This window comes from Pelophylax lessonae (genome assembly GCF_965119305.1).
Source record: "Pelophylax lessonae genome assembly, chromosome: 13".
Classification (NCBI taxonomy): Eukaryota; Metazoa; Chordata; class Amphibia; order Anura; family Ranidae; genus Pelophylax; species Pelophylax lessonae.
In genome coordinates this window covers 200,809,796-200,837,770 of record NC_138780.1, presented here as the reverse complement: position 1 = coordinate 200,837,770, position 27,975 = coordinate 200,809,796, and the positions used below count along the sequence as shown (strand labels likewise).

Sequence of the window (27,975 nt, the reverse complement as noted above, 5' to 3'; positions counted from 1 at the left end):
CTTCCACAAACAGTCGTATCAGCAGGGAGCATCGATAGTTTCAAAAAACTATTAGATGGGCACCTTAAAGACCACAACATACAGGGGTATACAATGTACAACATGGAGGGGTATACAATGTACAACATACAGGGGTATACAATGTACAACATACAGGGGTATACAATGTACAACATACAGGGGTATACAACGTACGGTTAACAGCAAACACACACACATCATAGGTTGAACTGGATGGACTGATGTCTTTTCTCAACCTCACTAACTATGTAACAAATGTGTCTTTCTAAATTGAATGATCCTGGAATATTTTGAAAGGAGGTTCTTATTCTTATTGAATTTTCCTGATTTTACAATGTTATATAAAGATCATGCGTTCAATAATTTTCCATTGCTTTCCAGATAGACTACTTGTTTCCATAGGTGTGCGCAGCCTATTGCATTAGGGTGTGCACCCCAAAGCTCAAACACATATGTGCGTGTGCATGTGTATATATACTGACAGTGTCCGTAGAGCTGTGGACACTTTCAGTCGGGCAGAGATTGGTGTCAGTAGGGCAGTGGATGGTGACTGTAGTTTTTTTTTATTCATTTTTTTTTAATTATTTTTTAGTTTTGTTTATTTTTATTATTTTTTTACAATATTTTTAGGGTCTAAACAGGGGGAATCTGCGCCACATAGGATGATTAGGGTGTGCCCAGGCACACCCTGTGCGCACGCCTATGCTTGTTTCCTATGCAGGATATCTAGCTACATATACGTAATCATAAGGACATTAGAACAAAACAATTATTCCTATACGTTTATCAAAAATGGTCCAAATGCATCCATAAAGTGTTTCACATAGGGTGTAATCTCAGGATTTGTTGAGTTTTATGAGGGGTGGATCAGGGAGGTGAGTGGTGGTAGGTCACCCTGTTCATTGGCCTGAGAAGAAGAAGGTAATTTAATTATTTTCCTTTTTCTTGTAAGGGGGGATTATAGCTGTATAAGGGGACTCTATTATACTGAGCCTTGATTATTATTTTTTTGGTCTCTGGAATTTAATCACTTTGGTCTGAGTTGCTCCAGCGTGACCAGCGGGTCTTTGTAGTGTCCTTCAAGGTCCCCCCATGGGCCGAGTGGGGATCAATGCATTCCACTCAATCTTGGAGTGCATTGACAGTGTAGGGCTGTTTAGGAGGAGTGTTGCATATATCCTTGTTAGATAACATGGATATATTGGGGGTCTCAAAGGTCCTGAAGAATCAGGTCCTCCCTCAACCAACGTATTGACCTTATTTGCATTTCTCATTTGGGCTCCTTTCTTACTGACCTCATAATATTCTTTCTGTATTGTATTTTAATTCTTGTTATATGCTGATGTCCTTAAAAAATTATTTTAATATGAAATTTTGTAATAATGAACTAATATATGCATTTAATAGTTTGTTGTTTTTGCTGTTGGAGGCATAGTTAAAGTCCTATTTGCCTTAGATTAATATGTAGAATTGGATTTGGGTTTTAATTGGGAAGGGTCATTTGTAGGGATACAGCTTGGGCATGGTAGGACTAGGGCAGGGGTGTCAAACTTAATTTCAGCATTATGGTTGCCTTCAAAGGGTTGGTTGTATCTGTAAGACTATGGCTTAGACCAGAGGAATTTTTTATTCCGGCCGGAAGGCCTGCCTTGGTTCCTCACATGGCACCATAGCACTTTCCCCACTTCCCCTTCCCCCACTTCTTTGTTTGTGTGTGTTTTTTTCTTTGTCGTTTTGTCACTGCACTATCACCTTTTTTCCTGCACGACTTGTAGGGTGTGGGTCCTCAGGCCCAGCCTTGAGTCTTGGGAGGGGGTGGATATGGCCTTTTGGCTTAGTCCGCCCTCTCTCATGGGGTCTCCCTTCGGGGGAGCCCCACCAAGTACTTGGGGAGGGCTGTTTCGGCAGTCCCCCTGGAGAACGGGGTTTGTCTGGTTTCGGCCAGACAGACCATAGGAAGTACCTTAAATCCCTGTCAGGAGTCTTGCGCCCTGGGGGATCGAGGTTAGGGTCCTACCTCTTCGGAGGGAAGACCATTTCGCACACCCTGTGCACTTTTTGTGTTCTCACGTTTGCGTGTGTGAACTTTTTTATGCACCGGGTGTAAGTCTTTTGAGTGTGTTTCACACACCACGGGCTTAGAAAAAAAAAAACAAAAAAAAAAACTTATAGGTGAGTTGTTGTTGAATATCATCACTGAATTTTTTTTTTTATTCTCTTTTAAGGAAAATGAGGGTCCTACTGTTCCTGGGTTTGAGTGTGGCTCTTCTTTACTCAATGGTCTTTGCTGACCACCACCAAGGTGGGGGAAAGCAATCTGGACACAAAGACGATCATGAGAACAAAGGTGACCATCATCACCATGGTCACCACCACCATGGCCGTCACCATGGCCACCACCACCACCATGACCATCAACATGACCACCACCATAGGCACCATCCCCGTTTCATTGAAACATGGGCCTCCTACAAATTTGCAGCTAGCAATTCCAAATTTTCATTTGACCTCTACAGGCAGGTAGCAGCGGACCACCCATCAGAAAACATTGTCCTCTCCCCAATAAGTATATCTGTAGCACTGGCTTTCCTATCCCTTGGTGCCAAAGCCAAAACTCATGACCAGATCATAGAAGGCATTGGTTTCAACATCTCTGAGATTCCCGAGAAAGACATTCATGATGGCTTCCACCATCTGCTGGATGTGCTCGATGAAGATGACAGTGAGCTTCATCTCGACAGTGGGAACGGTCTTTTCTTAAGTCAGAAATGGAAATTCCTTGATGACTTTCTAGACAAGGCCAAGAACATCTACGATGCCGAAGCCATCAATGTAGACTTTTCTAATTCTGAAGAGGCCAAGAAACAAATCAACAGCTACGTTGAAAAAGAAACAGACGGCAAGATCGTTGATGTGCTGAATAGTGTAGAAAAAGATGCAGCCTTTGTTCTGGTCAACTTTATTTATTTCAGAGGTAAGTCATCAAGAAGTTATATGAGAAAATGTAAAACTTTCATTCCCAGCAAGCCCCTCCCACTTGCTAAAATGCCACAAAAAAAAGACAGGAAAAAGTTATATAATATACTCCCCATACCCCAGCTTCCATGGTGCAGAGGGGTGATGTCATCATATTGCTAATAAGATTTTGTAGAGCGTTAATTAATCCAAATCTCATGAGAAGACACAGCAGCACATTGCAGGATCATCTTCTTATGAGATTGGGCTATTCAACAATCCCTTGGATCTTGCCGGAAGCATGATGACGTAAACCTCTAGGCAGAAACAGGGGAAGAATAAGGATATTATCTTACTTTTTACCCCCACAGGTGTTTTAGTAAGTTTGATTTGGTGAGTTAGAAAGAAGTTGGAGGACCACACTGAATAAGTGGACCTTATGAACATGGTGCAGGATCAGCTTTAGGGAGTGTAAATGGCATCTGTCAGGATGTAAACATCCAGGGCTTCCATTTGGGGTTTTCCTTAATTTTTTCTCCATTAAGCTGAATGAACCTCCAACATAGTCCATTTTATAACATAAAGAATATTTTGCTCCTAGACCCTTTTTTCCTCTCGTTTAACACCTAAAATGCATTTAACTGCTTTGCAAGAGTTCACCGACCAGACCCAAGCCCATTATTGACAAGAAAATAAAAACAGAAGTTTACAACATTCTGTTCTTTATGGAATTTTCATGTTTGAGAATCAATTCCATGGTAGAACACAACAATCATTATTGGCCCAGAAGTAGCTCCACCTTTAGGAGAGGGATCCTTAGACCTCATTCACAGAGGAGCTGGGGCCCACCTGTGGATCATACTTGGTCCAGAAGTAGCTCCACCTTCAGTAGATGGACCCTTAGGCCTCAATCACAGAGGAGCTGGGGCACACCTGTGTATCATTATTGGCTTAGAAGCAGCTTCACCTTAAGGAGATAGGCCCTTAGGCCTCAATCACAGAGGAGCTGGGGCCCATCTATGCATCATTATTGGCCCAGAAGCTCCACCTTTAGGAGATGGACCCTTAGGCCTCATTCACAGAGGAGCTGGGGCCCACCTGTGGATCATAATTGGCCCTGAAGTAGCTCCACCTTCAGGAGATGGACGCTTAGGCCTCTAGCACAGAGGAGCTGGGGCCCACCTATGCATCAATATTGGCCCAGAAGTAGCTCCACCTTCAGGTGATAGACCTTTATGCCTCAAACGCAGAGGAGCTGGGCCCAACCTGTGCATCATTATTGTCCTAGAAGCCGCTCCACCTTAAGGAGATAGGCCTTTAGGCCTCATTCAAAGAGGAGCCGAGGCTCATCTGTGCATCATTATTGGCTTAGAAGTAGCTCCACCTTCAGGCGATGTATCCATAGGTCTCATTTACAGAGAAGCTGAGGCTCGCCTATGCATCATTATTGGCTCAGAAGTAGCTTCACCTTCAGGAGATAGGCCCTTAGGCCTCATTCACAGAGGAGCTGTGGTCCGTAGTCCATGAATGTGCCATAGGATTACAGGTGTGTGGGTGAGCAGCCCTGAACATGTTTTGAGGAGTTAACTCTCTTCTTCAGAGCTAGTAGCTCTGAGGAAGAGTTTTTAGCCCTCGAAAAGCGTCAGCCTTTACATTGGTTGCGGTTCATTGTCCAAGTCTTCCACAGTTCATCCAGTCCCTTGATTTGGTCTATTGTGTGACTGAGGTTCCCATCATGTTTTATGCTTCAAGCCTCTTTGTGGGTTTAGTGAGTATGTTTGTTACTTTTGTAAATGGTGCCTAATGGGAATGCACAAGGCTAGTGCACCCCTATATAATGTTTAATTTAAGACCAACGATTGCCCCAATATAAACAAGGCAAGCATAACGTTTATCCAGACACCCCACCAAAGATACTGTTGTTAAGTCTTCTTATTTAAGTTCTTGGACTTGGTCCCTTACCATCTTAGTGTAGATGTGATGATTCTTGTAGACAAGGTAAAGTATATCTAAACACAACACTTTTTTTGTTTTCGATACAATGGAAATTGATTAAGGCCCCCATGTAAATCTCTTTAGTTAGCTGTCACTGGAGCCCCATTAGAAACTTCTGTTCCAGTGACAACATTTTCCATCACTTTCTACCCCATTGGCAATGTACAACAAGAGATGGTAAATGCGATGAAACATTACTCTTCCAAATGTCCTATAAACTTACAAAAAGCCTCATTTTCAGTGTATGGTTTTCTGCCATGACAAGTGCTCTTAAAAAATTTGAAATAACTCATTTTTTTTTCTTCCAAATATATATATTTATCTTATGACTCATTCATTGGTAGGACAATGGGAAAAACCTTTTGATGAGACATTTACCAAGGAAGAAGATTTCCATGTGAATAAGGATGAGACTGTGAAGGTGCCTTTCCTGTCTAGAACTGGCTATTATAAAGCTGCGGTCTTGGATGATGCCACCATCGTAACCCTCCCCTACAAAGGGAATGCCTCTGCGTTATTCATCCTCCCCAACGAAGGCAAACTGGGAGAAGTGGAAGCTAACTGGAAGGGTATAGTGAAGAAGTTTAAAAGGTCCTACAATGAAGAGTAAGAGCACCTTTTCTTGAACTTATTATATAGACATCTTCCTCTCTATATGTCGTATGAAAAAAAGTATTTCCTGTTTTCATTCAGAGGGACTGGAGCAGCCATTCTCAACCAGGGCTAAATGGTTCCTCCAGAAGTTTCCAGGGTTTCCTTGAGCTGTGGCTGATAGACCTCCCATTTAATGGTGCCTGCATAGGTACACTACAGGGCCTATACCACTTAGCAGAGCAAACTGTAGAACACCAGTGATCTTTTTAGCTGTCTGTATGGGTTTGCTCACACAAGTTGGCCAGGGAGTGGTAAAAGCAGGTGGTTGAGTCCCGGTGTTACTGTTCCCAGACCACTGATCTGATCACTGACATGCAGCTACTCAGGGCTGGACACATGCCGTAGCAAAAATGAAATAACATGTTGCATGCAAGTCTATGAGGATTCTGCACACTGTATGCACAGTAGTGGAGCATATACAGAGCCAGGGGTGTAACTAGAACCTTCAGGGACCCGTGCAAGAAACCATGAAGGCCCCCCTAACCTAAGCCTAGGGCCCTTCCCACTGGACCTGGGGCCCTTTACAGAGTTTCCCCTTCCATCAGGATCCACAGAGTTACCCCCTTGCATTAGGGTCCCCTCTTACATCAGAGTTTCCAGCATTCCCAGATTTCCCCTTTACATCAGGGTCTTCAGAGTTCCCCCTTGCACTGTAAAGGGTAACTCTGCAAACCCTAATGTAAAGGGGAAAACTGTGGGCCGTGATGTAAGGGGGAATGCATCAGACGGTATACAGGGGAAATTTGATGTAAGAGGTTCTCTGGTCTCCAAAGCTCCCCCTCCTTACACCAGAGTTTCTCTTTACCTCAGATTCTGAAACGTTTCCCCTTGCACTGTAGGGGTGAATTCTGCTGACTGATGTAAGGGGTAATTCTGGGAACTCTGATTTAGGGGAAATTCTGGGAACTTGATGTGGGGGTTGGAAGCTCTGGTGACCAGAGACCCCCTTATATCAGATTTCCCCTTTACACCAGAGTCTGCAGAGTGAATACGCTATGGTAAAGGGATTCACTGATGTAAGAGGGGAGTAAGGACACTGATATAAGGGGGGATCTTTATATTAGTGTCCCCCCTTACCCTAGGGTCTCCACTCCCCCTTACATCAGTGACCCTCCCCCACAGAGTGACTGACTGCTCCACAGACTTTGTGTGGCTTGGAGCTGTCACACACACTGATCTTCTCTAATTGCCTGCAGGCTTAGTCTTTTGGTCCTCCTCTCCCCCCACGCCCTCTCTTTGCTGTCGCTTTCAAATTTGTGGGAAAGGCGCCAAGCGCCATGGCATCACCGCACACTTGACCAGCGGCCCAAGCCCAGCCAAGACTGAGCTGCCGGTAATGAGCTCAGCAGGATACTAAGCGGCTGGAACTGTGCATACACAGTTCTGGAACCGGCCGCTTACTAATTGGCTGAGCTTGGCTCGGGCAGGGGGGTTGTTCAGCCAGGAAAAAAACATAATAAGACTCTTATTTCATAATTTTTTAATTTGTATGTATTCTCGTGTTGTCAAAGTAAAAGATTGTATTTTATTAATATTTTATATTATTATTTTATTATTATTATTATTTATTTATTATTATATCTTGCTAACACCTCCCTGTTTCTTCCACCTTCCAACAGCCTTGTAAGTCTGAGAATCCCCAAGTTTTCTGTTTCTGGCTCCGTTGACCTAAAAGAAGTTCTGCCTAAATTGGGAATAGTTGATGTGTTTTCCAACAGCGCGGATCTTTCTGGAATCACTGGGACTCCTGACTTGAAAATTTCACAGGTGAATAGTTATTGTTTAATATTTATAGTTTTCTGGACATAAATTCATGGGGGGGGGGGGGGGGGGGTGAAGAGTGAGATCATCGAAGACAAATAAGATAAGAGTGACAGTCATCCTAAATTCGGAAAAGTTGATGTGTTTTCAAATGATGGAAATCATGATCCAAACATTTACAAAGTTTATTGCTGATATTGCTATACATAGCCAAGCTGAAACAAACACTTCCAGGTGTACAGGGGAAATATTCAGAGATCCCCCACCAAGAAGAAGTGCAGGAGGGGGGTTAGAGGGGATCCCTCCCTCCCATCAAGGAATACTGTTCCCCCCTACAATGGAAGGAGAACACTGAACAGGGAAAGTGCATGGGGGTGGAATATAGGATAGGGTGACCAGACGTCCCTGGTTTCCGGTAATAGTCCATGGAATGATAGACGGCTGTGTTTACATCAGCCGTCTGCCTTTCTCCCTCTCCTGAGCGAGATTGCGAGTGGCCGGCGGACATCGGAGCCGCCGGTCGCACGCGCGGGGATGCCCGTGAATGAGCGTGGGGCGGGAGCACGCCTCCGGCGGCGCGCGCTCGCCCCACACAAGCTCCTGGGTGAGCGACGTAGTCCTACGTCGGTTTGCCCAGGAGAGGCTGACTGCTGCAGTAAATATACTGTGGGCGATCGACAAGTGGTTAAAAAAAAATCTGGTCACCTTAATATAGAGTTGCCACCTCATCTCTTTAAACCAGGGCACACAATAATTACACGGGTAAAGTGGCTGATTAAGGTGGTAATTAAACTCACTGCCTTATGTGCATTATATCAGTCTCAGAACCTGTGTAATTAATATGTGTCCTGGAATAAAGGGATGAGGTGACAACCCTAGTGGAATTCAGACAAGAACAGGGAGACCCCCTCCCCCCCCCCCCTCCACCATCCAGAAATGCAGGCACCCTCCTCCAGTTAAAGGAGATCCTGGATTAGGGGGAGAGAACGGGGATGATCAGAGGGGACCTGTCCCTCCTGTCCAAAAAGTTGTGCGCGCATTCGATTTCTGGCAGATCAACAGGTATCTTTATGGCTGGTGATGGGGGGGGGGGCTTCAGTCCTCCTGTAGGGGGCCCGGGAACACAGGAGGGCCCCAACAGCAGAGGGAATCAGTGAGGTCAGACGGAGGGGAAATTACAGAATGCCCTGTGCGACTCTCTGCAGCAGCTGAAAACCAGTTTCTCTCCCTCCTGGGAGCTTTCAGCTGCTGCAGGGAGAGACACAGGGCACCCCCTAAAAAAAAGCTGCCAGTTTCCCTGTCCCATAAAAAATACTAAATTGTAAAAATAGTAATTAAAAAAATTGTAAAATAAAATAATTTTTTTGGGAAATTTATATTTATCGAAAAATAAAATAATTTTAGAACATTTTTAAAAAAAATTATAAAATGTTTTTTTTCAAAAATGTAAAAAAAAACTATTACAAAAAGGGATAATTCACACAGCTTCTCTGTTATCTTTGTGTCCTCTAAGAATGATTTTAGTATATTTTTAGTGAAAATGTTGTTTTGATATATTCCAGGGGGGGCCCTGCCAGGTAGGCTGTAGGGCCCTGTGATTTCTATCCCTGGGTATCCTTCTGTTCAATAGGGTTTAGGTCTGGAGACATGCTTGGCCAGTCCATCACCTTTACCCTCAGCTTCTTTAGCAAGGCAGTGGTTGTCTTGGAGGTTGTTTGGGTGTTTGGGGTCGTTATCATGTTGGAATAATGCCCTGTGATCCAGTCTCCAAAGGGAGGGGATCATGCTCTGCTTCAGTATGTCACAGTACATGTTGGCATTCATGGTTCTCTCAATGAACTGTAGCCCCCCCAGTGCTGGCAGCACTCATGCAGCCCCAGACCATGACACTCCCACCACCATGCTTGACTGAAGGCAAGACACACTTGTCTTCCTACTCCTCACCTGGTTGCTGCCAGGGTCGGCGCCAGCAATAGGCAGGTTAGCGCCAGGGTAAAGGGGACGGCAAAATCAATTTTTTTTATTCCAGTAGTGGCGTGGGATGGTGTGGCGTGATGTAGCGTCGGGGGGGGGGTCACCTGGGGACTATGGCTGCTTGTGCAAATATTAGAAGGGCCCCTTCACTGTGTGTGTGGGATGCGGTGGGATTTGGGAAGGACAAGGTGAGTGATGGCGGTAGTAGACAAGTGGGTGCGGCGACAGCACATAAGATGATTGCAGAGTGCAAATAGTATTGTGCGGCTTGCAGCAGCTGCCCCTGGTTGTAATGACGGGTGGGCGGCGCAGCAAAAGGAGGCCGCGCCTGTGTGGAAGATGAACTTCAAGGGCAGTTGGCAGCCCAGGAGAGAGAAGAGCTTCACAGCCACCTTCAGTCCCGAAGAGGTGCACAGAGTCACTGTCATGGTCTTACCTTCTTGCTGTTCTCCTTCGTTTGACATGTGCTGGCGGCCATCTTGGTTTCTGGGTTTATTGTAGCCTCCCACCCTGCGGCTCCTCCTTCCCACTGGGAGGAGCTGGATGCCTAGCTCATATATATAGGAGGTCTGTGGCTTCAGTTCCTTGCTTGGTCCTCCTGTGTTCACATGCTTCTAAGACTGCTGCTGCTTCTGGTCCCTGATCCTGGCTTCGTCTGACTACCCTGCTGGTTCCTGATCCTGGCTTCGTCTGACTACCCTGCTGGTTCCTGATCCTGGCTTCGTCTGACTACCCTGCTGGTTCCTGATCCCGGCTTCGTCTGACTACCCTCCTGGTTCCTGACCTCTGGCTTCGCAAGGACTCTGCCTCGGTTTCGCCATCCGTTTGGACTTTTGCTTTACAGCTTGATTTTCAATAAAGCCTTCTTATTTTCACTTATCTGTTGTTGTACGTCTGGTTCATGGTTCCGTGACATTAGGACCAAGCCATGAATTCTGACGGTACAGGGCCATCCTCGCTACCCACGCTGGTTGCCAGACTTGATCAGCAGGATCACCTGTTGGGTCGGTTCGCCGTGGCGTTGCAAACCCTGCTTGAACGCACGGCTCATTTCGCTCCCCTTGCCGATGGGTCGGTTGTCGCTCCTGGGCCCGCTCCTACTGCCGCTCCGGTTGTTGCGCCAGAGTCTACCCCGACACCTGTTGTTGCGCCTGCGGTGTTTCGGGGTATGACCGGTTCTGCCCCCCTTCCACAGCGCTTTGGGGGAGAGCCAACTCAGTGCCGAGGTTTCCTTAACCAGGTGGGCATTTATTTCGAGTTGCTGCCACATGCCTTTCCTACTGAGAGATCAAAGGTGGGCTTCTTAATTTCGCTGCTCTCGGACAAGGCCTTGGCCTGGGCCAGCCCTTTATGGGAGAACAACAATCCGGTGGTTGCCGAGTTTTCCGGTTTTGTTGCTTCTCTTCGGAGGGTATTCGATGTGCCGGCTTGTGCTGCCTCTGCTGCGAAGCTCCTTATGTCCATCAGACAGGGTTCACGATCCGTAGCTGAATACGCTGCTTTCTCTCATGGTCTCTCGGATGCCTTGAAGGATGAGGTTGCAGCTAAGGACCTACCAGTGGAGCTCGAGTCTCTTATTTCTTTCTTGATTTTGATTGACACCAGACTCAGGGAGAGACCTTCCTTTAAGGAGAGCCTGCGGAGGCGTCCTAACAGATTGGCGCCTACCTTTGCTGTCCCACCCGTGCCTCCCTCTCCTCCTACGCCTCCTGGGGATGACTTGGCTGGGGGTGAACCCATGCAGCTGGGCTTTGCTCGCCTGTCCGAGGGGGAGAGAGTACTCCGAAGACGCGAGGGTCGATGCATGTACTGTGGTCTCGGTGGGCATTTTCGGTTGGCATGTCCGAACCTGTCCGGGAAACGCTCGCACCTGAGATCCTGTCGGGGGCAGATCTTCGGTGGAGTCTCCTCGTCCCCGGTTTCCCGTGTTGACAAACCACTGATCACTGTTGTCCTCTCCTGGGTCGGGGGCTCAGTGACGACCCAGGCATTGGTGGACTCTGGTGCTGGTGGTTTGTTCATTGATAGTGTGTTCGCTGCCGCCAATTCCATTCCTCTGCAGGCCCGAGGTTCTCCACTGGCTCTTGAGGCGATAGACGGCAGACCCCTTCTGCCGCCACACGTGACTCATGAGACCCTTCCAGTGGGGATAGCCATTGGTGCCGTTCACAGAGAGTCGGTCTGCTTCCAGGTTATTTCGTCTCCACACTACTCGGTGGTCTTGGGGTACCCCTGGCTCCAGAAGCATAATCCGACTTTCGATTGGAGATCGGCCGAGATCCTCTCGTGGTCACCGCAGTGTGGGGCTAGTTGCATCCATGGGCCTGTCAAGTTGCTGTGTACTTCCTCGGACTCTCTGTTGCCTCCTGAATACGAGGAGTACCGGGATGTATTCGATAAGGTGCGCGCGGTTGCCCTACCTCCGCACCGCCCATACGATTGTGCCATTGAGTTACAACCTGGTGCCGTTCCTCCTCGTGGCAAGGTCTATCCACTGTCGGTAGCGGAGAATGAGGCCATGGAGGAGTACGTGAAGGAGGCGCTTTCACGCGGACACATTCGCAAATCCTCGTCCCCGGCAGGGGCTGGATTTTTCTTTGTGAAAAAGAAGGGCGGTGAGTTGAGGCCTTGCATCGATTACAGGGGTCTCAATCGCATCACGATCAAGAACGCTTACCCGATACCCTTGATTTCCGAGCTGTTCGATCGCCTTAAAGGGGCCACGGTCTTTACCAAACTCGACCTGAGGGCGGCATATAATCTCGTAAGGATCAAGGCGGGTGATGAGTGGAAGACCGCGTTTAACACCAGGACCGGTCATTATGAATCCTTGGTTATGCCCTTTGGGTTGTGCAATGCGCCCGCAGTCTTTCAGGAATTCATTAACGATGTTTTCCGTGACCTGTTGCAGCAGTGTGTGGTGGTCTATTTGGATGACATCTTGGTATATTCTGAATCCATGGAGACCCACATTCTGGATGTAAGACGAGTGTTGCAACGGTTACGAGAGAACAAGCTGTTCGGTAAGCTTGAGAAATGCGAATTTCACCGATCCCAGGTAACCTTCTTAGGTTACATCATTTCCGCTGAGGGGTTCTCCATGGATCCTGAGAAGGTTTCGGCTGTCTTACAGTGGCCCCAGCCCAGTGGTCTTCGCTCCCTGCAGCGCTTTTTGGGCTTCGCCAATTATTATCGGAAGTTCATCAGGGACTTTTCCATGCTAGCCAAGCCTCTCACGGATCTGACCAGGAAGGGCAGTAATTCCCAGGTCTGGCCGCTCAAGGCCATCCGAGCTTTTGAGGCTCTAAAGTCCGCCTTTGTGTCGGCTCCGATTCTGTCGCATCCCAACCCTGGGTTGCCCTTTGTCCTCGAGGTGGACGCGTCTGAGACGGGAGTAGGCGCCCTTCTGTCTCAGCGTAGAACACCAGAGGGTCCTCTGCTTCCTTGTGGGTTTTACTCCCGGAAACTGTCTTCCGCGGAGTGCAACTATCAGATTGGTGACAGGGAGTTATTGGCCATCGTGCAGGCCCTTAAAGAATGGAGGCACTTGCTCGAGGGTTCGGTGGTTCCGGTCCTCATCCTGACGGACCACAAGAATCTGACCTACCTTTCGGAGGCCAAGAGATTGACACCACGTCAGGCCAGATGGGCTCTGTTCTTGTCACGTTTTAATTACGTGGTCTCCTACCTACCCGGTTCCAAGAACATCAGGGCGGATGCCTTATCACGGCAGTACTCCGACCTGTCCAGGGAGGAGTCGATTCCGACTTCGGTCATACCTCCGAATCAGATCCTGGCCGCCATTCGCACCAGCCTGACCTCTCCCCTGGGTGAGCAGATTTTGGCGGCTCAATCTGGTGCTCCCTCTGAGAGACCCAACGGCAGATGTTTTGTGCCTGAGGAGCTGCGCACTCGGTTGTTGCGAACCTACCATAACTCCAAGACCGCGGGGCATCCTGGAAAGAATCAGCTGTCCTGGGCTGTTTCACGTCTGTTCTGGTGGCCTTCCCTACGTTCCGACATCGCCGCATATGTAGCGGCATGCTCCGTTTGTGCCCAGAGTAAGTCCCCTCGGCACCTTCCGTTGGGCCTTCTGCAACCCATAGCCACCGGGGAGCGCCCATGGTCACACCTGGGGATGGATTTCATTGTGGACCTCCCTGCATCCCGAGGCCATACGGTCTTTCTCATGATTGTGGATCGATTTTCCAAAATGTGCCACTGTGTTCCTCTCAAGAAGTTACCCTCTGCACAGGAGTTGGCCACGATTTTTGCCAGGGAGGTCTTCCGGTTGCACGGTTTGCCCAAGGAGATTGTGTCGGATCGGGGGAGTCAGTTTGTGTCCAGGTTCTGGCGCGCCTTTTGCTCCCAGTTGGGGATTCATCTCTCCTTCTCCTCGGCCTACCACCCTCAGTCCAATGGGGCCGCAGAACGAGCCAATCAGGCCTTGGAACAATTCCTTCGTTGCTATGTCTCCGATCACCAAGACAATTGGGTTGACCTCCTGCCTTGGGCTGAGTTTGCCAGGAACACGGCGGTGAACTCTTCCTCTGGGACGTCTCCCTTCATGGCCAATTATGGGTTCCAACCTGCCGTGTTACCGGAGGTATTCTCTCCCCAGGATATTCCGGCTGTGGAGGATCACCTTTCTGTCCTACGTGCTTCTTGGGTACAGATCCAGAAGTCCCTTGAGGTCTCTGCGCAGCGCCAGAGACTCCAGGCTGATCGCAGACGAGCGCCTGCTCCTTCCTACCAGGCCGGAGACCGTGTATGGTTGTCCACCCGCAACCTCAACCTTCGAGTGCCCACTCCCAAGCTGGCGCCTCGCTTTGTTGGTCCCTTCCGTGTGCTTCGCAGGGTAAACCCGGTAGCCTATGCCCTTGCGCTTCCTCCTGGCATGCGGATCTCCAACGTGTTTCATGTCTCCCTGTTGAAGCCACTGGTGTGTAATCGTTTCACTTCCTCGGTTCCTCGGCCCCGTCCGGTCCAAGTGGGCAATCGTGAGGAGTATGAGGTGAGCAATATCCTGGACTCACGCCTGGTCCGCGTCGGGTGCAGTTTTTGGTTCATTGGCGTGGTTATGGTCCAGAGGAGCGTTCCTGGGTTCCCTCCACAGATGTCCATGCTCCTGCCTTGCTCCGAGCCTTCCACGCACGCTTCCCTCAGAAACCGTTCTTTACTCCGCGGAGGAGGGGCCCTTGAGGGGGAGGTACTGTCATGGTCTTACCTTCTTGCTGTTCTCCTTCGTTTGACATGTGCTGGTGGCCATCTTGGTTTCTGGGTTTATTGTAGCCTCCCACCCTGCGGCTCCTCCTTCCCACTGGGAGGAGCTGGATGCCTAGCTCATATATATAGGAGGTCTGTGGCTTCAGTTCCTTGCTTGGTCCTCCTGTGTTCACATGCTTCTAAGACTGCTGCTGCTTCTGGTCCCTGATCCTGGCTTCGTCTGACTACCCTGCTGGTTCCTGATCCTGGCTTCGTCTGACTACCCTGCTGGTTCCTGATCCTGGCTTCGTCTGACTACCCTGCTGGTTCCTGATCCTGGCTTCGTCTGACTACCCTGCTGGTTCCTGATCCCGGCTTCGTCTGACTACCCTCCTGGTTCCTGACCTCTGGCTTCGCAAGGACTCTGCCTCGGTTTCGCCATCCGTTTGGACTTTTGCTTTACAGCTTGATTTTCAATAAAGCCTTCTTATTTTCACTTATCTGTTGTTGTACGTCTGGTTCATGGTTCCGTGACAGTCACAAAGCCTCGACTCGGTCTCCTCCAACCTCCTCTCTGCTCTGCTCCAGCATCGGCAATAAGGCCTGGAAGGACAAGGACAAACGGGAGGCAGAAGCTGCCAGGGAGCTGCTGGAAGGAGCAGCAGAGCACCTCCAGTATCAAGAAGGTATGGGGCATCATACACTGACACAGACCTTGCTGCAGATACAGACTGGGATGGGGGGGGGGGCAGAGGAGGGACTGTGGTTAGGGACAGGTTTTGAGGTCTCTCTCTCATCTTCCCACCCTCTCTGTTACCCCCACCATCTTTGTCAGCCCCCCATCTCTGTCAGCATCCTTTCTCTCTCTCTCAGCCCCTCTCTCTATCCGCCACCCTCCATCTGAGCCCCCCAGTGTCTCTCTCAGCCGCCCTCTCTAGTCCTCCCCTTCTATCCACCTCTCTTTCTCTGAGCCCCCCTGTCTCTCTCTCTCAGCCCCCCTCTGTGTCCGCCGCCCTCTCTCTGAGGCACCTTGCTCTCAACCCCCCTTTCTGTCCGCCACCCTCTCTCTGAGGCCCCTCTCTCTCAACGCCCCTTTCTGTCCACCACCTTCTCTCTGAGCCCTCCTGTGTTTCTCTCAGCCCCCTCTCTGTCTGCCACCCTCTCTCTGAGGCCCCTCTCTCTCAACCCCCCTTTCTGTCCGCCACCCTCTCTCTGAGCTTCCCTGTGTTTCTCTCAGCACCCCTCTTTGTATGCCACCCTCTCTCTGAGGCCCCCTGTGTCTCTCTCAGCCCCCCTCTCCATCCACCACCCTCTCTATGAGCCCCCACCCCCTCTCTCTCAGCCCCATCCTTTGTCCACCACCCTCTTTCTTAGCCCCCCTCTCTCTCAACCCCCCTCTCTGTCTGCTACCCTCTCTCTGAGCCCCCCTGTGTCTCTCCCAGCCCCCCTCTCTGTCTGCCACCCCCTCTCTGAGGCCCCCTGTGTCTCAGTCACCCTCTCCATCCCCCACCCTATCTCTGAACCCCCTTCTCTCTCAGCCCCACCCTCTGTTCGTCACCCTCCCTCTGTGCCCCCCTCTCTCTCAGTCTCCTCTCTCTCAGTTCCCACTGTCTCTCAGCCCCCAGTGTCTCTTAGCCCCCCTTTCTCTCAGCCACATCTCTCTCTCAGCCCCCCTTCTCTCTCAGCCCCCTCTCTCTCAGTACCCCCTCTCCCTCTCTCTCTCTCTCTCTCACACACACCCTTTTTTTAAACACAGCCCCCCTCTCTGTCAGCCACCCCCCTCTCTCTCTCTCTCTCTCTCTGTTAGCCACCCCTTCTCTCTCAGCCACTCTCTCTCCAGTAGAGATCTAGTGCTCTTCAGTGTGTAGAGAGGTATCTAGAGGTGTAATCAGGGTAGGGGTATCTAGGGAGATGTGATCAGGATGGAGTGGGTTATCTAGGGGTGTGATCAGAGTGGGGGATATCTGGGGGTGTCATCAGTGAAGTGGTATTTGGGGAGGTGTGGTCAGGCTGGGGGGTAATCTAGGGGTGTGTATCTGGGGGTGTAACCAGTGTAGGGGTATCTGGGGAGGTGTGATCAAAGTGGGAGTATCTGGGGGGTGTGATCTGGGAGTTTGCTCATGGGGGGAACCCAGCCATTGCAAGTTTAGTTGACCTCAGCTGCAGTGAGGGAATTGAGGAATGCATAACCCCACCCCCTCAATACACATTGCCATTTTGTGGAAGTTCAGCACAGCTCCATTTTCAATGGTATGTGACCTCCTTCACATCGCGCCCCATCACATTACAGCCACGATGTGAAGGAGGTACCAACTTGGTTTTAGACAGGGAGTAGCAAGAGGACGGTGTGGATGGGTTGGGTTGGGGGGGGCAAAATGTATCTTCGCCTATGTAGTCAAAAATCCTTGCAATGGCCCCGTCATACTATGCCTCCTGTTCTTCATGCCTTGTTTCCTTCTTATTATAAATATACTGGTTTTCATATACATGTAAAACTGGTCTGCTGGCTTTCCGGGGGGGGGGGCAAAGGAGGTGGAGTCAGGGTTGGAGCCAAGGGGGCGGCAAAATGAGGTTTCGCCTAGGGTGTCAAAAATCCTTGCACTGGCCCTGGTTGCTGCCACACACGCTTGACACCATCTGAACCAAACAGATTTATCTTGGTCTCATCAGACCACAGGACATTTTTCCAGTAATCCATGTCCTTAGTCTGCTTGTCTTCAGCAAGCTGTCTGCGGGCTTTCTTGTGCATCATCTTTAGAAGAGGCTTCCTTCTGGGACGACAGCCTTGCAGACCAATTTGATGCAGTGTGCGGCGTGTGGTCTGAGCACTGACAGGCTGACCCCCCACCCCTTCAACCTCTGCAGAAATGCTGGCAGCACTTATCCATCTATTTCCCAAAGACAACTACTGGATATGACGCTGAGCACGTGCACTCAACTTCTTTGGTCGACCATGGCGAGGCCTGTTCTGAGTGGAGCATGTCCTTTTAAACCGCTGTATGGTCTTGGCCACCATGCTGCAGCTCAGTTTCAGGGTCTTGGCAATCTTCTCTTAGCCTAGGAAATCTTTATGTAGAGCAACAATTCTTTTTTTTCAGATCCTCAGAGAGTTCTTTGCCATGAGGTGCCATGTTGAACTTCCAGTGACCAGTATGAGAGAGTGAGAGCGATAACACCAAATTTAACACACCTGCTCCCCATTTACACCTGAGACTTTGTAACACTAACGAGTCACATGACACCGGGGAGGGAAAATGGCTAATTGGGCCCAATTTGGCCATTGTCACTTAGGGGTGTACTCACTTTTGTTGCCAGCAGTTTAGACATTAATGGCTGTGTGTTGAGTTATTTTGAGGGGACAGCAAATTTACACTGTTATACAAGCTGTACACTCACTACTTTACATTGTAGCAAAGTGTCATTTCTTCAGTGAAAGATGTAATAAAATACTGTAAATCCTTGGATTGCAAACATAATTCGTTCAGGAAACATGCTTGTAATCCAATGCACTCTTATATCAAAGCGAATTTCCCCATAAGAAATGTTGGTATGGGGTGGTGTACATGTGTAAATGGTTGCAGTGTGACTCAGGCTCTTCCTTGTTGCACTATGGCTCGGCTCTCCCTTGTTGCAGTGTGGCTCGGGTTCGTCCTTGTTGCACTGTGGCTCGGGCTCACCCTTGTTGCACTGTGGCTCGGGCTCGTCCTTATTGCACTATGGCTTGGGCTCGCCCTTGTTGCACTGTGGCTCGGGCTCTTCCTTGTTGCAGGTCCACAAGGGGGCCCAACTTCTGTTCTTGCACAAAGGCCAGCTGGATCCAGAAAAGACCCCGCCTCCTCCTCCGTACTGGGATAGGGGGCTCCTATGTGTGTGTGGCTCTGGATGTGTCCACTCATTCCATTTATCTTCCCCAGCAGTGGGAAGGGGTGCCACTGCCTGCACCCCTTCTGTTCTGGGGTCTGTTAATAGGAGGAGGATGAAAGAGGGTCTGTATTCTGGTCCCCTCTGATCAGGGCCAGCCTTAGGTGTTCAGGCGCCCTCTGCAAGCTAATCTTCTTGCGCCCCCCATCCTCACCCTCTCGCCCCCTTGTCACCTAAACATGCACAAAGAAGAAAAAATATTTGTAACAAATAAGAGAGAGATGCAGGGGCTGTGGGCATGGTGCAGGAGATGCAGAGGCTGAGGGCATAAGGCTGCGGTTGTGGGCAGTGGCGTACCAATGGGGGGGGCGGGGGTGCGGCCCGCCCCGGGTGCCACTCACTGGGGGGTGTCAGCCGGTGTCCTGCCCGGTGTGTTCAGAGTCAGACAGATCCCGCAGTGTGAAGGCAGCTGCAGTGGCTGGCAGCTCCTTCAGTCCGTGCTGCTAGTGGGGGGCGGAGCCACGGCGGGAATAAGGGGGCGGAGCCGCGGCGGGAATAAGGGGGCGGAGCCGCGGCGGGAATAAGGGGCGGAGCCTCGGCGGGAAGAAGGTGAGTGCCCATTGCAAAAGTGTGTGCTGGATAGGAGGGGGATGGGGCTGCTACATATAGAGGAATTCATCTTTCTCTATTCTTCCTGCAGCTTCCTGCTGAATAACTGATTCTCCTCCTCTCCCTCCTGCAGGAAGAATAGGGAAAGATCAATTCCTCTATATGCAGCTGCCCCATCCCCCTCCTATACAACTTCTTTTGCTGGCCCCCCAAAGTTCTTAACCTCCTCCAGTGCTCCTAATCCCTCCCTCAGTGCTTTTAGCCACTCTCCCCCCAGTGCACTAGACCCCCCCTGTTCTTTAGCCCCCCCCCCATGCTCTTCAACTCCCCACAGTGCTTTCTCCCTCCCCCCAAGTGCTCCCTGTCCCCCCAGTGCTCTCCACCCCCCTGATTTTCCCTGCCCACCCCCCTAAGTGCTCCCTGTCCCCCCAGTGCTCTCCACCCCCCTGATTTTCCCTGCCCACCCCCCTAAGTGCTCCCTGTCCCCCCAGTGCTCTCCACCCCCCTGGTTTTCCCTGCTCGCCCCCCCAAGTGCTCCCTGTCCCCCCCAGTGCAATCCACCCCCTGCACCTTCCAACCCCCCTACAATGCTTTCCAAACCCTCTTTTAATTCTCTCCAGTTCATCCCCCCCCCCCCCCCACCGTGCCCTTCAGCACCTCCAGTGCTCTCTGCTTCGTCTGTGCTCTCCGCCCTCCTAGTGCTCTTCTATCTTCTATCATGTCCTCAGTCTCTGACCATCTCCTGTATCATGTCTGCAGTCTCTGATCATCTACTGTATCATGTCTGCAGTCTCTGACCATCTTGTGTATCACGTCTGCAGTCTCTGACCATCTCCTGTATCATGTCCTCAGTCTCTGACCATCTCCTGTATCATGTCCTCAGTCTCTGACCATCTCCTGTATCATGTCTGCAGTCTCTGATCATCTACTGTATCATGTCTGCAGTCTCTGACCATCTCCTGTATCATGTCTGCAGTCTCTGACCATCTCCTGTATCATGTCTGTAGTCTCTGACCATCTACTGTATCATGTCCTCAGTCTCTGACCATCTCCTGTTTCATGTCTGCAGTCTCTGACCATCTCCTGTATCATGTCTGCAGTCTCTGACCATCTCCTGTATCATGTCTGTAGTCTCTGACCATCTACTGTATCATGTCCTCAGTCTCTGACCATCTCCTGTTTCATGTCTGCAGTCTCTGACCATCTCCTGTATCATGTCTGCAGTCTCTGACCATCTCCTGTATCACGTCTGCAGTCTCTGACCATCTACTGTATCATGTCCGCAGTCTCTGACCATCTCCTGTATCATGTCCGCAGTCTCTGACCATCTCCTGTATCATGTCCGCAGTCTCTGACCATCTCCTGTATCATGTCTGCAGTCTCTGACCATCTCCTGTATCACGTCTGCAGTCTCTGACCATCTCCTGTATCATGTCTGCAGTCTCTGACCATCTCCTGTATCATGTCCTCAGTCTCTGACCATCTACTGTATCATGTCCTCAGTCTCTGACCATCTCCTGTTTCATGTCTGCAGTCTCTGACCATCTCCTGTATCATGTCTGCAGTCTCTGACCATCTCCTGTATCATGTCTGTAGTCTCTGACCATCTACTGTATCATGTCCTCAGTCTCTGACCATCTCCTGTTTCATGTCTGCAGTCTCTGACCATCTCCTGTATCATGTCTGCAGTCTCTGACCATCTCCTGTATCATGTCTGTAGTCTCTGACCATCTACTGTATCATGTCCTCAGTCTCTGACCATCTCCTGTTTCATGTCTGCAGTCTCTGACCATCTCCTGTATCATGTCTGCAGTCTCTGACCATCTCCTGTATCACGTCTGCAGTCTCTGACCATCTACTGTATCATGTCTGTAGTCTCTGACCATCTACTGTAGCAAGTCTCCAATCTCTTACTCAAACTACAAAAACACATTGCTAATATTAGCTATCTATCTATGCTGAAGGTAGGACTGTGCAGGGGAGGCAGAGAGTGCAAAAGGGGGAACTGTGATTAGAGAGACGGAGGGCAGACTGCAAGGGGCACTGTGATGGGGGGCTGTGAAATTTGTGCAAAACATATTCTTGAAAACATTACATTTTTTTGTGGGTGTTTTTACATTTTAAAGTCGGGGGGGGGGGGGGGGGTGCGAGATATAGGATCCGCCCCGGGTGCCAAATGCTCTAGGTACGCCACTGGTTGTGGGTATGGTCCAGGAGATGCAGGGGCTGTGGGCATGGTGCAGGAGATGCAGGGGCTGCGGACATGGTACAGGAGATGCCGAGGCTGTGGGCATGGTGCAGGAGAAGCAGAGGCTGCGGGCATGATGCAGGGCTGTGGGAATGGTACATGCAGAGCTGTGGGCATGGTGTAGGAAAGGCAGTGCTGTGGGCATAGTACAGGAGATGCAGTGCTGTGGGCATAGTACAGGAGATTCTCCTGAGGGGATGTAGGGGCTGCGGAGGGGTCTCACTTACCGCTTGGTGAGGCGCCTTGGCTTTGCATTTAAAAATTGCGCCGCCCGGCGCCAACACATCACCGCGCATGCGCCGTCTGCCCCAGAATAGCCGAGCATGTACGGGCTTTCCCGAACTGCGGCGGCGCATGCGCAGTGTACCTGTCGGGCCGCCGCGGCTATTTTTTTTTCAGGTGCCGGTGCCGCAATGCTGCGTTGATCTTCAGCCAGCCCCAGGGCAGGGGGACTTGCCCTGGCAGCACCTGCTGTGACTCGTCGGACGAGTCTCGTTCTGTGAGTAACTGACTGCGAGCTGTGATGGCTGCACGGTGCCCCTGTTGCCCATGGCGCCCTGTAGGGCCACACAGCTTGCACAACCCAAAGCCCGGCCTGCCTCTGATCACTCCCCACCTCCTCATGACCAAGGATCTCCTTTAACTGGAGGGGGGGCTTTTGTACTTGTCTGTATTCCTGGATGGATGGGAAGGGGTCCCTTCTGATCACCCCTGTACACTTCTCCTGTTTCAGAGATCTCCTTCTATTGTAGGGGGTCAGTATTCCTGAATCGGAGGGAGGGGTCCCCTCTGATCCCCCTCCTGCACTTCTTGGTGGTGGGGGATCTCAGAATATTCCCCCTGTACACCTGGAAGTGTTTGTTTCAGCTAGGCTATGTATAGCAATATCAGCAATAAAAGAGCCCTTTATCCAGCTTTATAGTTTCATATTGTTAGTTAAAGTGATTGTAAATCTTTTCTTTTTCAAAATAATAAACATGTTATACTTGCCTACTCTTTGTAATGGTTTTGCACAAAGCAGCCCCAATCCTAAATTTCTGGGGTCCCCCACCGACACTTCTTGCTCCTCTTCTGCTTCGGCAAGTGCCCCCAAAGGATGCGGCATTCCTGTGGGGGCTGGCTCTATCCTGAGCCATGCTACTTTTTTCTATAGACGCAGACAGTGCAGCTTGGCCCCCCCAATCCCTTGTCACAGAATTTGACTGGTATGTGTAAGGAGAAAAAGCCGCACTCCGAGTTGAAGATGAAGATGAATTTTAATCTGTTTATTTGTATCAAAAAAATGATAAAAACATCTCAAAGTACATCCATAATAGCCAGAGACACAGGGGGGGTGCACAGCGGTTGACGCGTTTCACGGAAAACGTCCTGGTTACAACTAAGCGGACGTTTTCCGTGAAACGCGTCAACCGCTGTGCACCCCCCCCCCCCCCCCTGTGTCTCTGGCTATTATGGATGAACTTTGAGATGTTTTTATCATTTTTTTGATACAAATAAACAGATTTTTATTCATCTTCATCTTCAACTCGGAGTGCGACTTTTTCTCCTTACACATACCTATTGTCTGGATTGCGGATCCTTGCCTGCACCTGTTCTTGGATGTTTTTGGGATTACCGCATCACCGGAGCGGTTTTCTTTGCCCTTGATCTGTGACAGAATTTGACTGACAGCAGCTGGAACCAATGGGCAATCTGCCCTGTGAGGAGGGAGAGGGCGAGGAGAGACACTCCTCTTGGGCACAGGGCTGGATCAAGATTGGGCTCAGATAAGTATAAGGGAGGGGGCTGGGGGTAATCCTGCAGCACAGAGAATGCATTAATGTAAAAACACTTAAGCCTTAAGAACCACTTTAACCACTATACTCACAGGAGTGAGAGCAGGGGAAAGCATGTACAGTCTTGGTGAGAGAAGGGGAACAGAAATGGTGGCAAAGGGGTGGCCCAGCTGTGGTGGTAAGGTAAAGAAAAAAACAAAAGAGCGGTGATATGTGCAGTGCAGCTTTGAGGGGAGCTGCAGGCTTGGTGGGTGCTAATAGAAGAAGGGCGCAGACATGGTAGATGGTGAGGGAAGGGAGGTGCAGGCTTGGTGGGTGGTAAGTAAAGAGGGCTGCAGGCATGGTAGGTGGTGAGGGAAGGTGTGACTAGGAATGACCTATAGTGTGGGATGAGGAGTCCAGGCTTGGTGGGTGGTGATGGAAGAAGGCTGCAGCTGCCATTATGCGGGGCTGCAGGCATACTACAGAAGATGCAGTGCTGCGGGCATGGTACATGCCTACAGCACTGCATCTCCTGTAGTATGCTCGCAGCCCCGCATTCTCTTGCACCATGCCCGCAGACCCGCATTCTCCTGTACCATGCCCGCAGACCCGCATTCTCCTGTACCATGCCCGCAGACCCGCATTCTCCTGTACCATGCCCACAGCCCCGCATTCTCCTGTACCATGCCCGCAGCCCTGCATTCTCCTGTATCATGCCTACAGCCCCGCATTCTTTTGTACCATGCCCGCAGCCCCACATTCTTCTGTACCATGCCCGCAGCCCGGCATTCTCCTGTACCATGCCTACAGCCCTGCATTCTTCTGTACCATGCCCACAGCCCTGCATTCTCCTGTACCATGCCCACAGCCCTGCATTCTCCTGTACCATGTTTACAGCCTTGCATTCTTCTGTACCATGCCCGCAGCACTGCATTGTTCTGTAAAATTGAAAAATGAGAAATCCACGCTTAGGATAATTTTAAGCCTCTGTTATAATAAATACTGGCTGCAGCCCACCTATACACTATATTCCTAGAAATATAGTAAGATAATAAGATAACAGGAGAGGTGTGTGGCGCTGCCAAAATATGTTAAATATTCCGTGTGTCTTACAATGATGCTACATAAATATAAGATGTGTGTCTCCACTGTAGATGTTAATAAAGTGTCAAGTGCATAAAATAGGTGACTGGTGAAAGTAAATTTGACTATAATGAGTGATCCACCCTGTGAGGGGTATATGATGGTGCTAGAACAATTGGAGAAATAAAAATAAGTTAATGGAATGTGAAAAAATGTGAGTAAAAATAAATTGATGTAAGTAGTGTCAGCCTAATAAATAGGGCAATTGGTAAAAAATTGGTAAAAAATCAATTGAGTTGGATCCACTTAAAAAAAATACAATGTGGTGAAGTGTTAGAAAAATATAAAAACATTTAAAATACTGTGAAGTATAAAACAAGGTATTATACAATAAATAGTATCATATACAGACACAAGATAAATGAAAAATCTTATAAAACCACTCTAAAATCTGACACCGATAGTCCAAGTATTGGTAAGTACGTAATGACTAGAAAGGTCAAAAAGGAGGGAGGGTGGTCCCACAATGGAATACCCTTCTTAAAGAGAGAGAGCAAAAAGTGACTTGAGTGCAGGTGCTCTAATGGAGAATTTTTTAGAGGTGCTCGGATGTCGGTGACAATTCAGTGCTCCCCCGCACCCCTTGGACCGCACTCACCAGAGTTGAACACCCCTACAGGGGTATCAGGCCTTAGGTAAATAATCCTGGGGTCCCCTTCTCTGGTTACTAGGGTGGTCCAATATTCTCCCCGAGTCCTGCGTACCAAGGTCCTTTGGGGTTAGGGTCCACGGAAGTGTGCTTCTATTGCCGTTTACATGCCAATTTTCCTTTCTTGTTTGTGAGTACCCCTTTTTTTGATTGAAATAAAGCAATTTTAAAGCGGTACTACTCTATGTGAGCCTTCTTCCCCCACATATACCTTATACCCGTGGACCCTAACCCCAAAGGACCTTGGTACGCAGGACTCGGGGAGAATATTGGACCACCCTAGTAACCAGAGAAGGGGACCCCAGGATTATTTACCTAAGGCCTGATACCCCTGTAGGGGTGTTCAACTCTGGTGAGTGCGGTCCAAGGGGTGCGGGGAGCACTGAATTGTCACGACATCCGAGCACCTCTAAAAAATTCTCCATTAGAGCACCTGCACTCAAGTCACTTTTTGCTCTCTCTCTTTAAGAAGGGTATTCCATTGTGGGACCACCCTCCCTCCTTTTTGACCTTTCTAGTCATTACGGACTTACCAATACTTGGACTATCGGTGTCAGATTTTAGAGTGGTTTTATAAGATTTTTCCTTTATCTTGTGTCTGTATATGATACTATTTATTGTATAATACCTTGTTTTATACTTCACAGTATTTTAAATGTTTTTATATTTTTCTAACACTTCACCACATTGTATTTTTTTTAAGTGGATCCAACTCAATTGATTTTTTACCAATTTTTTACCAATTGCCCTATTTATTAGGCTGACACTACTTACATCAATTTATTTTTACTCACATTTTTTCACATTCCATCCACTTATTTTTATTTCTCCAATTGTTCTAGAACCATCATATACCCCTCACAGGGTGGATCACTCATTATAGTCAAATTTACTTTCACCAGTCACCTATTTTATGCACTTGACACTTTATTAACATCTACAGTGGAGACACACATCTTATATTTATGTAGCATCATTGTAAGACACACGGAATATTTAACATATTTTGGCAGCGCCATACACCTCTCCTGTTATCTGCATTCTTCTGTACCATGCCCGCAGCACTGCATTCTCCTGTACTATGCCTACAGCCCTGCATTCTCCTGTACCATGCCCGCAGCACTGCATTGTCCTGTACCATGCCTACAGCACTGCATCTCCTGTAGTATGCTCGCAGCCCCGCATTCTCTTGCACCATGCCCGCCGACCCGCATTCTCCTGTACCATGCCCACAGTCCAGCATTCTCCTGTACCATGCCCGCAGCCCTGCATTCTCCTGTACCATGCCCGCAGCCCTGCATTCTCCTGTATCATGCCTACAGCCCGCATTCTTCTGTACCATGCCCGCAGCCCCGCATTCTTCTGTACCATGCCCGCAGCCCGGCATTCTCCTGTACCATGCCTACAGCCCTGCATTCTTCTGTACCATGCCCGCAGCCCTGCATTCTCCTGTACCATGCCCACAGCCCTGCATTCTCCTGTACCATGCTTACAGCCTTGCATTCTTCTGTACCATGCCCGCAGCCCTGCATTCTTCTGTACCATGCCCGCAGCCCTGCATTCTCCTGTACCATGCCCACAGCCCTGCATTCTCCTGTACCATGCTTACAGCCTTGCATTCTTCTGTACCATGCCCGCAGCACTGCATTCTCCTGTACCATGTCCGCAGCACTGCATTCTCCTGTACCATGCCCGCAGCACTGCATTCTCCTGTACCATGCCCGCAGCCCTGCAGGGCACTGTGGCACTATAGACAGTAGAAAGCCTGGTGCACTCATCTGCCCAGCGTCTACTGCTTTGTCCTGCTCCTGCTGTCACTCCGTACACACTCACACCCCTCTGACTGCTTTCATAGTCCTATAGAATGTGGGGGCCTCTTGGAGGGCGTGAATTTTTATTTTTTTTGGGGGGGGGCAGCATTTAATTCTCTGACCCAGGCAGCATAATGTGTTGGGCCAGTCCTGCCGGCAGCACCGATTGCCGCTGGGCACCCACGATCGCTCCCCGCTGAGAGAGAAGGACGGTCGGCTGTTGTAAACACATCTGACCGTTCTTCTCTCTGAAATGATCACAGAGCTCCTGTGATCCTTCTATATAGGATCACAGGTCTCTGTGATAATTTCACAAGCTTATCCCCCCCACAGTTAGAAAGCACCCCCTAGGATCAAAACAATTAACCCTTTGATCACCCACTAGGTTAACCCCTTCCTGCCAGTGTCATTAGTACAGTAACAGTGCATATTATTAGCACTGATTACTGTAGTAATGTCACTGGTCCCCCCCAAAAGTGTCAAAAATGTCAGTTAGGGGTCCGATCTGTCCGCCGCAATGTCGCAGTCCCGCTAAAAATCACAGATCGCCCCCATTACTAGTAAAAAAATAAATAAATAAAATAAAAATAGCAAAAATCTTTCCCCTAGTTTGTAGATGCGATAACTTTTGCGCAAACCAATGAAAAAATACGCTTATTGGGATTTTTTTTTACCAAAAATATGTAGCAGAAAACAAATTGGCCTAAAAAGGTGAAGAAAATAGATTTTTACATTCTTTTTTTTTTTTTTTTTAATGTTTTATAGCAGAAAGTGAAAAATATTGTTTGTTTGTTTTTTTTTTCAGAATTGTCGCTCTTTTTTTTGTTTATAGCGCAACAACTACAAATTGCACAGGTGATCAAATACCACCAAAATAAAGCTCTAATTGTGGGGAAAAAAAGGACATCAATTGTATTTGGGTACAGAGTCGCATAACCGCGCAATTGTCAGTTAAAATTATGCAGTGCCGAATCACAAAAAAAATGGCCTGGTCATTAAGGGGGTAAAACCTTCCGGGGCTGAAGTAGTAATACCATTGACATGTACCGGTGTGGTGATTGTGTGTATGTGGGGTATGTGCGTTGTAAGAACGGATTACATCACTGTCATTATTTTAACTTTCACTGTGGTGGGGGCTTAGTTTTGATTGGGGAGTTGAGTTTACCTTAGTAAGTGCAATAAATGTTTTTTTGTTTTTTGGAGATCTTTTCCTCCGGCCTTGGTGAGTCAGATGGGGCGGTATTGCCTGAGGGGGTCGCTGTCACCAGAAACCCCAACCATCTACATGGCTATAATGCAAATGTGACACATTGCCCTAAAGACCGCCCACAA

General features: G+C 49.2%; 1 protein-coding gene across 1 annotated transcript in view; it reads left to right on the top strand.

Moving 5' to 3' along the window:
- Positions 1-24,236, top strand: part of LOC309569871 (alpha-1-antitrypsin-like) — a gene marked incomplete at its 3' end in the record, with an annotated part of 32,168 nt that extends 7,932 nt beyond the window's left edge. The window contains exons 2-5 of the mRNA XM_082275863.1: positions 2,247-2,995; positions 5,316-5,577; positions 7,245-7,392; positions 24,195-24,236. Coding sequence (XP_082131989.1) covers positions 2,247-2,995; positions 5,316-5,577; positions 7,245-7,392; positions 24,195-24,236 — 1,201 coding nt within the window. The remainder of the gene's footprint in view (positions 1-2,246; positions 2,996-5,315; positions 5,578-7,244; positions 7,393-24,194) is intronic.
- Between the last annotated feature and the right edge of the window lie 3,739 nt (positions 24,237-27,975).